This window comes from Meriones unguiculatus, chromosome 12, assembly GCF_030254825.1.
Source record: "Meriones unguiculatus strain TT.TT164.6M chromosome 12, Bangor_MerUng_6.1, whole genome shotgun sequence".
Taxonomy (NCBI): Eukaryota; Metazoa; Chordata; class Mammalia; order Rodentia; family Muridae; genus Meriones; species Meriones unguiculatus.
In genome coordinates, this window is record NC_083360.1 from 19,514,596 (window position 1) to 19,527,466 (window position 12,871).

The 12,871-nt window shown below is 43.1% G+C and overlaps 1 protein-coding gene across 1 annotated transcript; it reads right to left on the reverse strand.

Annotated features, from left to right (window-relative positions):
* Positions 1-1,098: 1,098 nt before the first annotated feature.
* Positions 1,099-10,163, reverse strand: Clrn2 (clarin 2). The gene is made up of 3 exons (XM_021664397.1): positions 9,911-10,163; positions 4,368-4,547; positions 1,099-1,364 (listed from the first exon to the last, which is right to left on the reverse strand). The coding sequence occupies exons 1-3, from the start codon at positions 10,161-10,163 to the stop codon at positions 1,099-1,101; spliced, it is 699 nt and encodes a 232-aa protein (XP_021520072.1).
* Between the last annotated feature and the right edge of the window lie 2,708 nt (positions 10,164-12,871).

The following is a 12,871-nucleotide window of genomic DNA, read 5'->3' on the forward strand; positions in this document are numbered from 1 at the left end:
TTGGACCACTCTTGATTTACCTGAGCTTGCTGGATGGGTTGCATGGGTGAGAGAACCTTACCCAAAAAGAATAGGCATCAGCTCTTTGCTGTTGACCACATCTTATTTAACTGTCACATGTGTCTAGAGGTAGAAAATTTTAAGAAATTTTGCGTTGCTTTGTTAATCTGGATACTTAATCTAGTAATGTGTTTTGTTCTGTCTTTGCATAGTTTCTATCATAAGTGAAGTAAAGGGTTTATATTATCTAAAAGTACTATACATTCTGATACTGGACTTACTAGATTTTATCCCTCATCTCACCAAGATACACAACTTGTTTGTACCTTGAGTTTTCTATCTGTGAAATGGAGCGAGAAGGGCTCTGGCCACTTGGGAATATTGAGAGAGTCTAGCCAGTTAATAGGTAGAAAAGTCTTGGAATGGTGCTCTGGGCTGAGGCTATTGTTCGGTTCTAGACTGCTTGCTTAGTATAGGCAAAGCCTGGAGCTGATCAGCATCACCAGACCAACTACCAGACAAAACCAAAAACCAAGCAAACAAGCCGGTGTCCAGTGTATAGGGGCAGCTCAGAAACTCACAGGCATTTCCAGTCTTAGTGTTATTGTTGCGACTTGATTTCCTTGTCACGTGGCTACATCATTACTTCTCAAGGACGGGAACATGATCATAGTTTTCTTTGCAGATCTCCAATACTGTAGAGAACAGAGCAAGGTTCTACTGCGTCTTATTGGGGTCTATATAACCTCCTTATATATGCAGAGAACTGTGCTTGCAGCAGCACCAGCAGCACCATCGGAACCTCACAAGAAAGCTTGCAGAGATGAGGGAACCGAGGATTAGTCAGTAAGTGAATTGTCCAGTGTCAGGCACAGCTGACAAGTGCAGGAGTCTCCGGTTCAACTCCAAGGTCATCAAAAAGAAAAGTTAAGTACCCTGGTCATTGGGAGAGTTTTTTCCTTCCTTGCACAGCTACCCCTTTAGTCCCTCCAAGGCCTTCTTTTTACTACCGAGAACGGGGCCATTTCGGAGCTAGAAGGCTGGAAAAGGCGAATGCCCCCTCCCACTGACGTAGCAGGTATGGACAGGAGCCAGTTATCAGTATAAGATGTCCTCGGGGGTAACTGTGGCCTCTTCCATTTTAGTCTTGATTTCTGGGAGGGGAATTTGACTGATTGCCACCACAACCAGGTTTGCTGCGTGGGCTGAGGCGCTTGCCACGCAGATCCAAAACGACTCTTCATACTGCTCTTCCACCACGACGAACTGAAAGAGCCTCTCCTGGAAGTTGGCGATTCTCTCTGTCAGGTCGTGAAATTTCACCGCAGCCATGAAGCTGCAGATGGCTAGTGCCACGACTCCACCTGAAACCGCAAAATAGTGCCTTTAGCTACTGCTCCTGCTTTTAGTTGGAAGGCCTCGACCGGGGTGGCACTTCTGTGCCGTGTGAGACAAAGTCTTGGGTTGGAAGAATTGATAGAGCACCGCAAATTTAAAAGCAGTAGCTAATGCACACAGTATCAAAGACAAGAGGGAGGGTTGACTGGAAAGAATAATGAGAGATAGACTTGAATCTGGACGCCTCCTACTCCTCTAATCCAGTACTGTCCCCCATAGTAAAGACCGCTCTGCAGACCCGTTATGCCTCTGTGTAGATGAGTTGTTGTGTAGGACAGGATAAGAGCCGATTCTGCAGGGTAAGGTTCCACCCTCCCGCTGTACTTTTCCAGAGAAGGTGGAAAGCAGCAAGGAAACTATAGTTCCAATTCTCCCTCATCTCCCTAGCAACTGAGGAAAAAGGGTCTCCTCCCCTCCCCACTCCTTTTGATTTAGATTGATAACCAAAGCAGACATGTTAAATCGAGTCTGGTAGTGCATGTCTGTAATTCCAAGGCTTGCCAGAGGAAAGCAGGAGGATTGCAAATCTGAGGACAATTGACTTACACTAAGTGAATCAGACACGGGGGAAAGAGTCTGGGCAAAGTGATATCCTAGTACCTGGGAGAGAGAGACAAGTGGAGTTCTGTGAGTTTGAGAATAGCCTGGTCTACATAGTTCCAGGCCATGTGGGTGGTGAGAGCCTGACTTAAAACAAACAAACAAACAAACAAACAAACAAACAAAACCCCATTCTTAGCTGTGTGTGGAGACTCACACCTGCAATTTTAACACTTGGGAGACTGAAACGGGGATCACCATGAGTTAGAGGTCTGGCTTGGGATACAGAGTAAGATGTTATCTTTAAAAGTTAACAGTATAACAAGCTATATCTTTTATGTTTTTAAAAGACTGTTATATACTAAAGAAAATTTGAACACCAGAGACAACTATAAGCACAGAAAATGCAAACTTAGTTTCACCCTAAAGGCCAAACTCCGTACACATTAGTATATATATTTTTTATATTTCACTTTAAAATATAATTTAAAGTTCTTTTAATTAGATTTTAAATTCGGTTTTCTTTTCCCATGAACATTTTCCTGTGCTAATAAGTATCCTATAAGGACATGACTATAAAAACATGTATACTATGTTATTCTTGAGCCTTGCCTACTTTCAAAAAAAAAAAAAGATTTATTTATTTATTATTTTTATAGCATTCTACCTATATTTCAGAAGAGTGCACAAGAGCCACCATGTGTTTGGTGAGAATTGAACTCAGGACCTTTTCAAGAATGGCCATTGTTCTTAACCTCTGAGCCATCTCTCCAGTCTCTCTTGCTTCTGGAACTCTAGATGATATAAACTGATGCAGCAAAGCTTATGTATCTCTATATGTATCTTCCTCCCATTTTCTTTCCATAAGGCCCTATATGGGATTCTTTAGTCAAAGAACAGTCAAAGGTAATTTACTTTTTTTTTTTTATCCCTTTTAGCGGTATGCTTCTTCTGATCACCAATTTGCTATGTTCTCATCAGTGAAATTAGAGCAGTGGTTCTCAACCTTCCTCATGCTGAGACCCTTTAATACAGTTCCTCATGTCATGGTGACCTCCCCCAACCATAAAATTATTTTGCTGCTACTTCATAACTATAATTTTACTACTGCTATAAAGTAGTACCTGATATGCAGGATATCTGATACGGCATCCCCAGAGCGTTTTGACCCACAGGTCTCTCCGAGGGAGGACGTGTGTGGAAACAAGTATTTATTTAATGAGCAGGAATGAATACTTTTTAAGATGAGAGTCTATACAGAGGAAAGACACCTGCAGTTCTGGTGACTATACAGGTAGCTGGCCTTAGTACACAGACAAATAAGAGGAGCTGACAGTCTTCTTCTTTAAATAAGATTTCATTGTTTTCATTATAGATGATTTATTAAGTACACAATTAAAGACAAATTATGATTAGTAAATTATTATCTAATCCATGTGAACACATACTCCTACATTGCCATTTTCAGCAAAGAAAACATTCATTTTCCTCAAGGTTTTGGATCCAGATAGGTGCATGGAAGGGGTGGAGAGTAAATACTTTAATTTCTTCATACTTTACACTCAACTGCTTATGTCACAGGGCTTGACATATTTGGGGACCATTAAGGTGGACCCTTCCCTCATGGTCAGTTTTGGACTTCCTCCCTCCTGGTTGTCTTTGGACTCTTCCTTCTGTTTCCCTTGTAATGCTGGAAAGAAAAGACTGTCCTTAGCAACTAAAGGGCTATGGTACCCAGTTGAGACCCATAAGAGAGAGCTACTATTTCCTGATCAAAAGAATAGAATTTAAATTTCTATTCAAAAGAAGAGGATTTTACCCCTGGCACTGGGTAGAGACCCCAAACATTGCATTTTAGTCTCCCTTCCATTTAAGAGTAAATCCAGCTGGGCCTGTCAATCACCTGAGTAGGAGCTCACCCTTCCAAGCCCCTTGGGAAATCTGACTTCTGTGAGAAAGTACTAAGGGTTGGGAGGAATAATTAGCGCTTTAATAAGATAACCTTTCTCCAAAGCCCCTTATTTTGTGTAGCCACTTATGCAGCCCTGAAAATGTAACTTTTCTTTCTCTCCTCACTGTTTGGATACTGGCCAAAGGCCTGAGCATGCTTTTAAGGACACCTTGGGCTTTCTCACCCCATTCACTACACAGTTTCCTGACCTCCATTGCTGAAGCTGTCTGCTTTCTTGATGTCATGGACTTTCTTTTCTCCATCTCCCTTCTCTTGGCAGCTGCCAGGATTTACAGCTTGTTTGCTTTCTTGTTTTTCTCCCAAAATCCAATTTCAAAAATGCCCTTTAGCTTCCTTCTGAGTCCTTCACTTACACGGCTAAGAGCCCAGAAAAGGAACTCCAAGTTTCCCTGGTTAACACTTGGGAGCTCAGCCTGATGGAGTGGACACCAGTTTCTCTCCCCTGAGGGTTTCTTACCTGCCAGGACATTCCAAAGGCAGATGCCACCAGGGCCATTGACTGCCCTGTAGGGGACCTGAATGATGTTGAGAATGGCAAAGCCCATGCTCACCAGAGCCAGAGCCAAGGCCAGGAAGAGGAGCAGCAGAATCGTGACATGGAGGCCTGCATTGAGCTCCTTCACCAGATGTGGGAAGACTGCGAAGAGAGATGGTATTTTAAGGTCAGAGTGTGGCTCCTTTTACGATGCCAGAACTTGCTTATCCTGAAGTAAGCAAGCAGAAAATAAGGGAGAGACAGAAAAAAATCCTGGGTTTTCAAAAAACCAAGAGACTTCCTGAGATGGGTTCATGGATCCCAAAGCTGCCACTTGTTAGCTGGCCAGCATTCTGCACTGTCTTGGAGTGGACACAAAATCTGAATGTGCCCCACAGTTGGCATAACACTGATCCCGCAGCCCTGATGTGAATGGCTGCACTTCACATAAGCCTCAGACACTGGCTTGGCAGGATAGATGCTATTGCTGCCAAGTATGAAGGTCACTTAATATCTAACACTGTATAATACTTCATGGCAATAGCAACTTTCCATGTGAATGTGGCAGAAGAGGTCAGGGAAATCTTCACTTGTATGTTGTTTCTCTAGGCCACTGGTACTGGTAGAGAAAATGAAGCGACTCACTAAGTGTATTTCAAATACTGCCCAGAAAATCTGTTCTCAGAAATGACATCTGTGGGCATAGTCGTCGCATGGATTCTATGATTACAGGCCTGTGCATTATGTGCTATCAAGAGTTCAAGGTCAGTTTTAAACAATTGTATACGGAAATTTTAAAATAATCAATACTAAAGAATCCTACAAGGTTGGCATCTCTCAAGCCCAACAACGAATCTATTTTTATTGTTTTAGGCAAGGTCTCATTATACAGCCCTGGCTGGCCTGGAATTGGCTGTGAAAACCAGGTTGGATGGCCACAAACTCACAGAGATTCACCTGCTTCTGGCCCCCGAGCACTGGAATGAAAGCACGCATCACCACGCTGGGCTGGAGTGAGAGCTCTTGTTTCCCTCTCTGCCCTTCCCATTCAGAGGTTTCCAGGCACCACTCAAATTTACATCCTGGGTTCTGATTCAACTTTCCTTCCAGTTCTGTGTTTCCATTTGTCATTATCTGTGCACGGTCATCTTCTGGCTTTGGAAACTTTGGCTGGGAAGATGGGCTCCTTTCCAAGGAGTTTGTCTTTCTCAGGCATTGTTCTTTCCCTTTCCATTCCAATTCCCACTTTTCAAACCCTGAGACTCTTATTTCAGACACAGTAGCTAATGCCTGTCTCATATCCCATTTCTTGATCATGCAATCCTTAGGACACATGACCAGTACAGAAACCTTCACTAAATCCTTAAAATCCAAAACAGTCACTCACATGATTGGCAAGGTTCAAAGTTCCTTGTTAATGTAGGAAAAAGGCACACTTGAATCCCATATCCCTCTTAAAAAGCAACTTGATCCAAGGCAGCATCTATTGGAGCAATTTCATTGCTAGTCATTGCTGTCCAGACAGACCAGAGTATTCCAAGTTGTGTACATACATTGACTGTTTATGACAATAGCAAAAGTTTGGAGGTAGGTTAATTCGTAAAAATCAACAAAATGACTGAAAACATTTAGGTATGACATCACGATGCAGATTTAAGAAAGAACGAGCCACACACACATGAAGATACGAACCTATATTTGGAATTGATTAAATGAGAAATTGAGAGCCATATGATGATGATGGACGAGAGGGAACTTTCAGCACAAACAGTTTTGTGGAGAAGGAGATAATGAGTTCCCAGTCCACAGCTCCCAGTTGAAGTGTCTTAATTATGCATACATCCTATTTGTACAGGGTGAATCTCTTTCACGCTCATGTGTGTTAGCCCAGCTCAGGATCCCCCAATAAACTGAGGTTTTAATTACCTTTCATATGTCACTATTTAGAAATTCAAGTCTTCCTTTAGGGGTCTCAGTTCAACAGTTCTTCTCATTAGTTTTTGAGAGGAACTCTACTCTGTCGCACTGTACTGCCCCAAGAAAGCTGTGGCTCACTCCTCTTTCACCTTTGTACTATTTCCAACAGTTTTAGGCGTCTCTAACTTAATGAAGTTTAGTTTGCAGCTTGGAATCCACAGCAATGAACACAGTTGATCCGTAGCCACCATTAACGATGCTACTAAGTATGATAATAAATAAATAAATAATGATAATAAAGTACAAGCTGTGTGCAGCCGCTTCATACACATTCTTTTCCTTTCTCTCTTTCTCTGCGTGTGTGCATGCATGTGTGTGTATGTGTGAATGTACATGTAGAACATGTATGTGCTCATGCATGTGGAGGTCAGAGGTCAGTCTCAGGTTGTTCCTCAGATGCTAGTCACATTAACTTTTGAGAGTCTGTCACTGAGACCCAGGGTTCTCTGGGCTTGTTGGCTAACAAGCCCTAGAATCCTCCCATCTCCACCACCCCAGCACTTAGATTACAAAGACATGCCACCGATCATCAGTTTTTACATGGGTAGTGGGGATTGAACTGAGGCCTCCATGCTTGCATGAGGAGCACTTTGCTGACTGAGCTTGCTCCCCAGGTCACCCACTCTTATTCTTGCAGATGAGAAAACTGAGGCCCAGATAAGTTAAATAGTTTGGCGAACACCACATAGCCAGGAAGTAATACCTTAGCTGTTCTGCTAAAGAGACCTTAGATAAACAAGAGTTAAAAATTTTAACCACAAGGCAGTTCACATTCTAGAAGGTTCTCTTTAAATTTAAGCTTACAGAAGTGATGCCTTGCTTGACTATCAGAACTGATTATTCTCTCAGCATCTAAAACTTAGCTGATTTGTTCCTCATTCCAGAAACATGTGGTCTTTTGCCCTGGTGAGACAAATACATAAGCATGAATTTGGAAGTCAGACCCAGGTTTTGGCCCTGGGGCAAGATTTAAAGAGGGGATTAAAGACCTAAAACGGCCACACACTGTATATTAGGTCCATTCACAGAAGTTATTGTATGCATTGATTTCTCTGATTCTCATTTTTTTTAAAATAAAATGTCAGGATAAAATCAGGATAGAGGAAATGAACCAAGGGGAGGGGGACACTTCAGAGATGAATGTGCTATTTCTGTAGTCCCAGTATGGCCCATGTCTCCTTTGCTACACAGGAGGCTTCTCTGGGCAGGTCATCCCTCTTTTCCTGGCGGTGCCTGTCTCGTATCTGCTCAACAGTATACCTGAATGCACGCACACCATTAATTCAGTGCTTATTGCTTGTTGCTTTCTGCAGCCACTCAAACAGTACTTTTATTTAAGAAGTTCTGGACATAAAAGTGACTTTAGTGGTTGTTGCTGAAAATTTTTTGGTTTTCCCAAGACTAATGTGGGAGTTGAGTCTCTCAGATGAGTCTCTAGGAGACTCTGCGATGGCAAGAAAAGAGGCTGTTTATAAAGGAGGCTCAATAAAAACTCCCCATTCTAAGGTTGACAAAGCACTTTCATAAGCGCCTCTCTGCTGACTTGCATACTGCCTTGTGAACAGGGATGTTTTCCGTAGACCTTCAGAAAGTGGGAAGTCCTGTCAAGGGTGGGAGATGCTAAAACACCCCATAGCTACTTTACATTGTAGTAGACATGAGAGCTGTGGCCCTGAAGGAATTTAGATCATCCGTAGAGATGTAGTAACACACACAATGTCCATAAACCATGTCGTGCAAGCAACATGAGCTAATCACAGAAAGAAGCTGCCTCAGGCTTCCCGAGACCTTTCAAGCATGGTCTTTTTCCAGGTACTGTGAATGAACACTTACACATCCTTGGGGATGACCTGAGAGCAGCTGAAGACAACATTCTCAAATACTGCCCAAGTCACAGGTGAAAATGAAACTGCTTCTATACATAGCTCAAAGTGTTGATGCTTAGAGAAAACAGGGGTGGTGCCTGTGGGTATCTTTCATAGAAGGAAGGGGAAGGGAAGAAAGGGACATTTGTTGAGGTTTTTCCAAGGGTAAACAGAAGGTATTCATTGTTACAGCTTCCCATTAGAAGCAGTTCAAATTTCTGTGAGCTGGGATAGCAGGGCCTTACCATTTTAGGACCATGAACACATTAGGCAACCAGAGACACATGCTTCCCTGCCATGGACATACTGGGCATCCAGAGCATCCAAATAAAGTACCATTGTGTAATGAATTATGTTTCAATTTCTACTTTTTTGGTGTGTGTCTGTGTGTATGTGTGTGTGTGTGTGTATGTGTGTGTGCGTGTGCAGTGTGTGGGCTTTCAGAGATCAGAGGTAGATATCTAACATCAATCTCTGCCTTATTACTTAGAGACAGAGTCTCTCACAGAACTCAGAGCTAGGCTGGCATCCAGTAATCTCCAGCCATATGTCCGTCTCCACTCCAGACAGCAATGCAGTTACAGGCATTCAGGTGACCATGCCTGAGCCAGCCACCTTTCTAGCCCCCTAGACTGCAGTAGTGATAGAGTTATTCCTCCAATACTTAAGGTCCATTTTAAATACTGTGTGAGTACATATAAATAGTCAGAGATTTTTTTCTTCAATAAACAATGAACACATGTTTCCTTTTAGAATAAAAATGAACACAATTTGTATTTTGTTTATCAAGGGGTAGAACAATCTATTTTTATATATTTAGTGAGATACATGTCCTGGCCAGGTTTTTAAATCATTGCTACAATTCTCAGATACAAAAATCAAGTGATGGGTAAGATTTCTAAATAACAAGCCGTTGATTAACTATAGTTTTATAGAACACTTCTTACTAGTTTGATTCTAAAGGCTGCAGAATATTGTCTTGCTTGTTCTGTTTTCTCTTCCTCAGAAGATCTTTCCCAAGCCTTGGTTTGGACTCCTGCCTTAAGGCTTCACGGGACTACTCCGTTTGCCTCCGAGGAGCTCTGAGCTCAGGCCAGTACTGCTGGCTGTGCATCTTTAAGACCTCACGTGCCTCCCCCAGTCTCCCTGCCAGGAAATGTGTCAGCTGCAATTCTACCCCCAGGAGTATTCTCCCAGCAAAGTCCCTCCACTGTTCCTCAGGCTATGAAGCTTTCATACACACGGATGTGGGGGCAGCTGCCATGCTTCCCGGAGGTCGCCTTCTGCAGGCAGTCTACACCTGTGCACTGCTGTGGTTAAGACCACTAGCGTCACACGGCATAGGTCTGGCGTCTGTCATGATGGTTTCACTGTTAAGTATGTTGTAAAGCTTAAAGGAGTCAGGAGATGTGCAGCTTCTAGTGGGATGGCTGGCACGTGGGCACTTGATATTTTACTAGTCATTATTACTAGAAGTAAAAGACAAAATATACAAATCCTTAGTCTTCATAGTTTTGTTCGTCTCATTTAGAAAATTCTCTTTGCATTGCTACACAGGAGCCGGTGGCTGCCTATAGTGATGTTATGTTTAGACAGGCGATAGTCAAATCCCACTTTTAGACCTAAGCACCCTCGCAAAACAAGAAAGTGCACACATCAGTTTGCACACCCCCACATACTCACTCGTAAATTGGGAGTGGCGGCCTCCGAGCCCACATTGTCGCACTTTACAGCCTCGGAAGAGCCCGTAGTAAATATCCCCAATGAATTTGACCAGTTCTGGGTCTGTGGCATTGACCAAATCCACTCCAGTCTGACACAGGATTTTCCCGCTCAACCAATGGGGCACAGCCAAGGCAACGATGATCAGGAGGAAGGAAGAAAAGCTGAGCAGAGAAGCCAGCCCATACCACGCCTTTTTGAACCATCCAGGCATGCTAGTGAGTGAAGATCATCCCCCGGGGGCTCTGGGCAACCGTAGGGCAAGTGGACATCTTTCAGACACCAGGCAGTGGCCTGCTCCATACACTCTAACTCAAGACTTTCCGTCCATCTCCTCATGCTCCCTCGGTGCCTGTCTCTTCAGCTTGTGCTTACTACAAGCACCTCTCTAGCCTCTGCAGACAACCCTCCCCCGACTCGATACAAAGGAGTGTGTTACCCAAGGAAGTAACCCTAGATCTCCCTCTGGACTAGGGTTTCAGGAGAGGCTTTAATTGTTCCTCCGTTCAACTATTTAAGTAATCCTGATAATGACCAAAGTTATTAGGAATGAAACCAGGTAAAGCTGATGACAAAGGGGACTAAGTAGACATTATTATTATTGTTTTCAGGGCAGAAGCAAAACAGAAATGGAGCCATTAGCACTCACGTGTGTTAGCAACAACACGCAGGATCAAATGTCGATCTCTTCCAGGCGTGCGCTGGCATTTCTTTCTCTAAAATGTCACTGCTGTCAGAAGCCCCAGAACTGTTACTAATACCATGAATTGACCCTAGTTCATAAGGCTTAAATTGAAATGTGTAAATTAGAACTGTATGGATGTGTTGCTGGCTGAACCATAACGTGAAATCTATTTGTTGTGGCTGCGGGGCCATCCTAATTCCTGTTTCCTCGTTTTCATGTCGTTGGCCAAACACTCTTACTTTTCTTTTTGATACATTCTCCCTATGTACCTCAGTCCTGCAAAAGTCCTCCTACCTCAGCTTCCTGGATGTTAGAATTATGGAGCAAGACTCCTGCATAGCTGAAAAGTTATTGTCTAAAACTCAATATCTATGTATCTATGCACCTATGTATCTATGAATCATATCTACCAGCTATTGGGTGAATCTATCATCTAATGTGTGAATCTATCTATCTATCTATCTACTTATCTAAGCATGAATGTATATATCTTTTGAGGACAGGGAATCATGGGAAACAGATGGATGGGAAGAGAGGATTAAGGAGGATGCCATGATGGGTTAGCATGGAGAAAAAAAACCACATGGTCCAGGAGAAAGGACTCCAACAATGGCATGGAAAGGCTCAGATGAAGAACAAGAGCAAGTACCATGGGATGATGTACGGAAGGTAGACCAGATGAGGAGGATTAAGGTGGATAGCATTGGATGGGGGCTGGGAGATGGATGGTGAGGTTATTGAGACAGTGTAGGTGAAATATCTTCCCAGCCCAAGGTAAATAAGGCAATTATAAATCTAACAGGTTTCTGTGTCTTATTACTTGTGGTAGCTAGTTAAATAATATCACATGATAATCATAGGGCAAATAATAAATAACATTATATGGGCCAAAAGACTCATTTTAAAATTTACAACATTGAAGCTTGTGGGCTTTGTAAGCGCTACCAAGTACAAAGGTCTTTAGGGTATGATTCTGCATCTCTGGTGGTCCAGCAACCCTGTGAGCTAGGACATTGTTTTTCTTATGGGCAAAGCAATGTCAACACTGGACTGGAATGTAGGTCTTTGAAATATAGTAGCTTGTCTTTACCACAACATCCTGGAAATAGGAAATGTTTATCTGCCAATAAATGACACAGTGCATGTAAGAGCCCTTAAAGACTCCTTGGCTTATTAATACATGACAAAGAATGTTGGCTGACATTCTTATTTTAACACTAAGGGTGATTTTAGAAGATGAGATATACTTAATGTTTTGGAGTCACAGTTCTGTATTCAATCATGAGCTTATATCAAATCTTGATGTTTTGAGGGTTTTCAGAAAAAACCTCCGTGGGTTAACACGTGCATTCTAGCAAGCTCATGCCTTGCTGGCTGAGGTGGTGAATGAGAGGAACGCCAGCTCTCGAAGACCAGGTTCAGTGTAGCTGAGGCAGGTGTCTGAGACTGCTCATGCCTAGTTTTCACAGACGGCCATAGGACTGTTGTGTGCAGGAATGTGAGCTTACACTCGCAGATTGCTTAAAACAGTGCTTGGCACGTGGAGGGCACTAGACCCATTCCCTCTCATCAGGTTTCTCAACAATTTTTCTTGGCATAATGCAGCTCCTGACAGTGTAATGTTCTGCTGCCCACATCCTGCCGTCTTCTGGCACAGGTCTGCAGGTATTACCTGTTACAAGCTAAAACTGTGCCTGTGGTTCAATATAACATCTGCCTCTGAAGGTTACAGACAACAGAGGCAGATGTTGGTTCTTAGCCAAAGATGACTTCTACCCATCAGGGGATCTTTGGAAATATTTAATTTTTTTTTTTTTTTTTTTTTTTTAATGTCTCTCGTCCCTCTTCCTCCAGGCTTCAGGGATTGAATGTAAGTCAGCTCAGGTTAGGCAAACACTCCACCATTCACTAACATCCCCAGTACTCTCTTCATTTTGAGACAGGGTCTCCTTAAGTTACCATTCTGGCCTTGAATTCAGTCTGTTGTCCAGGCCTCAAGCTTGTGATCCTCTTGCCTCAGCCTCTGGAGCGGCTGGGATTCCAGGCTTGTGCTAACCAGGCCTGGCTACAGATGCTTTCGATCTTTATTATTGAGGGCAGGGGCTTGCTGCTGGCTTCTAGGGTTAGAGCCCAGACGTGCAGTGACTACTGTAAACATACAGGCAATCTTAGTTCCAATTATCCAACGCTAAATGTCCTCGGTGCTATGATGAAACCCCTGTGCTCACGAGCGGAAC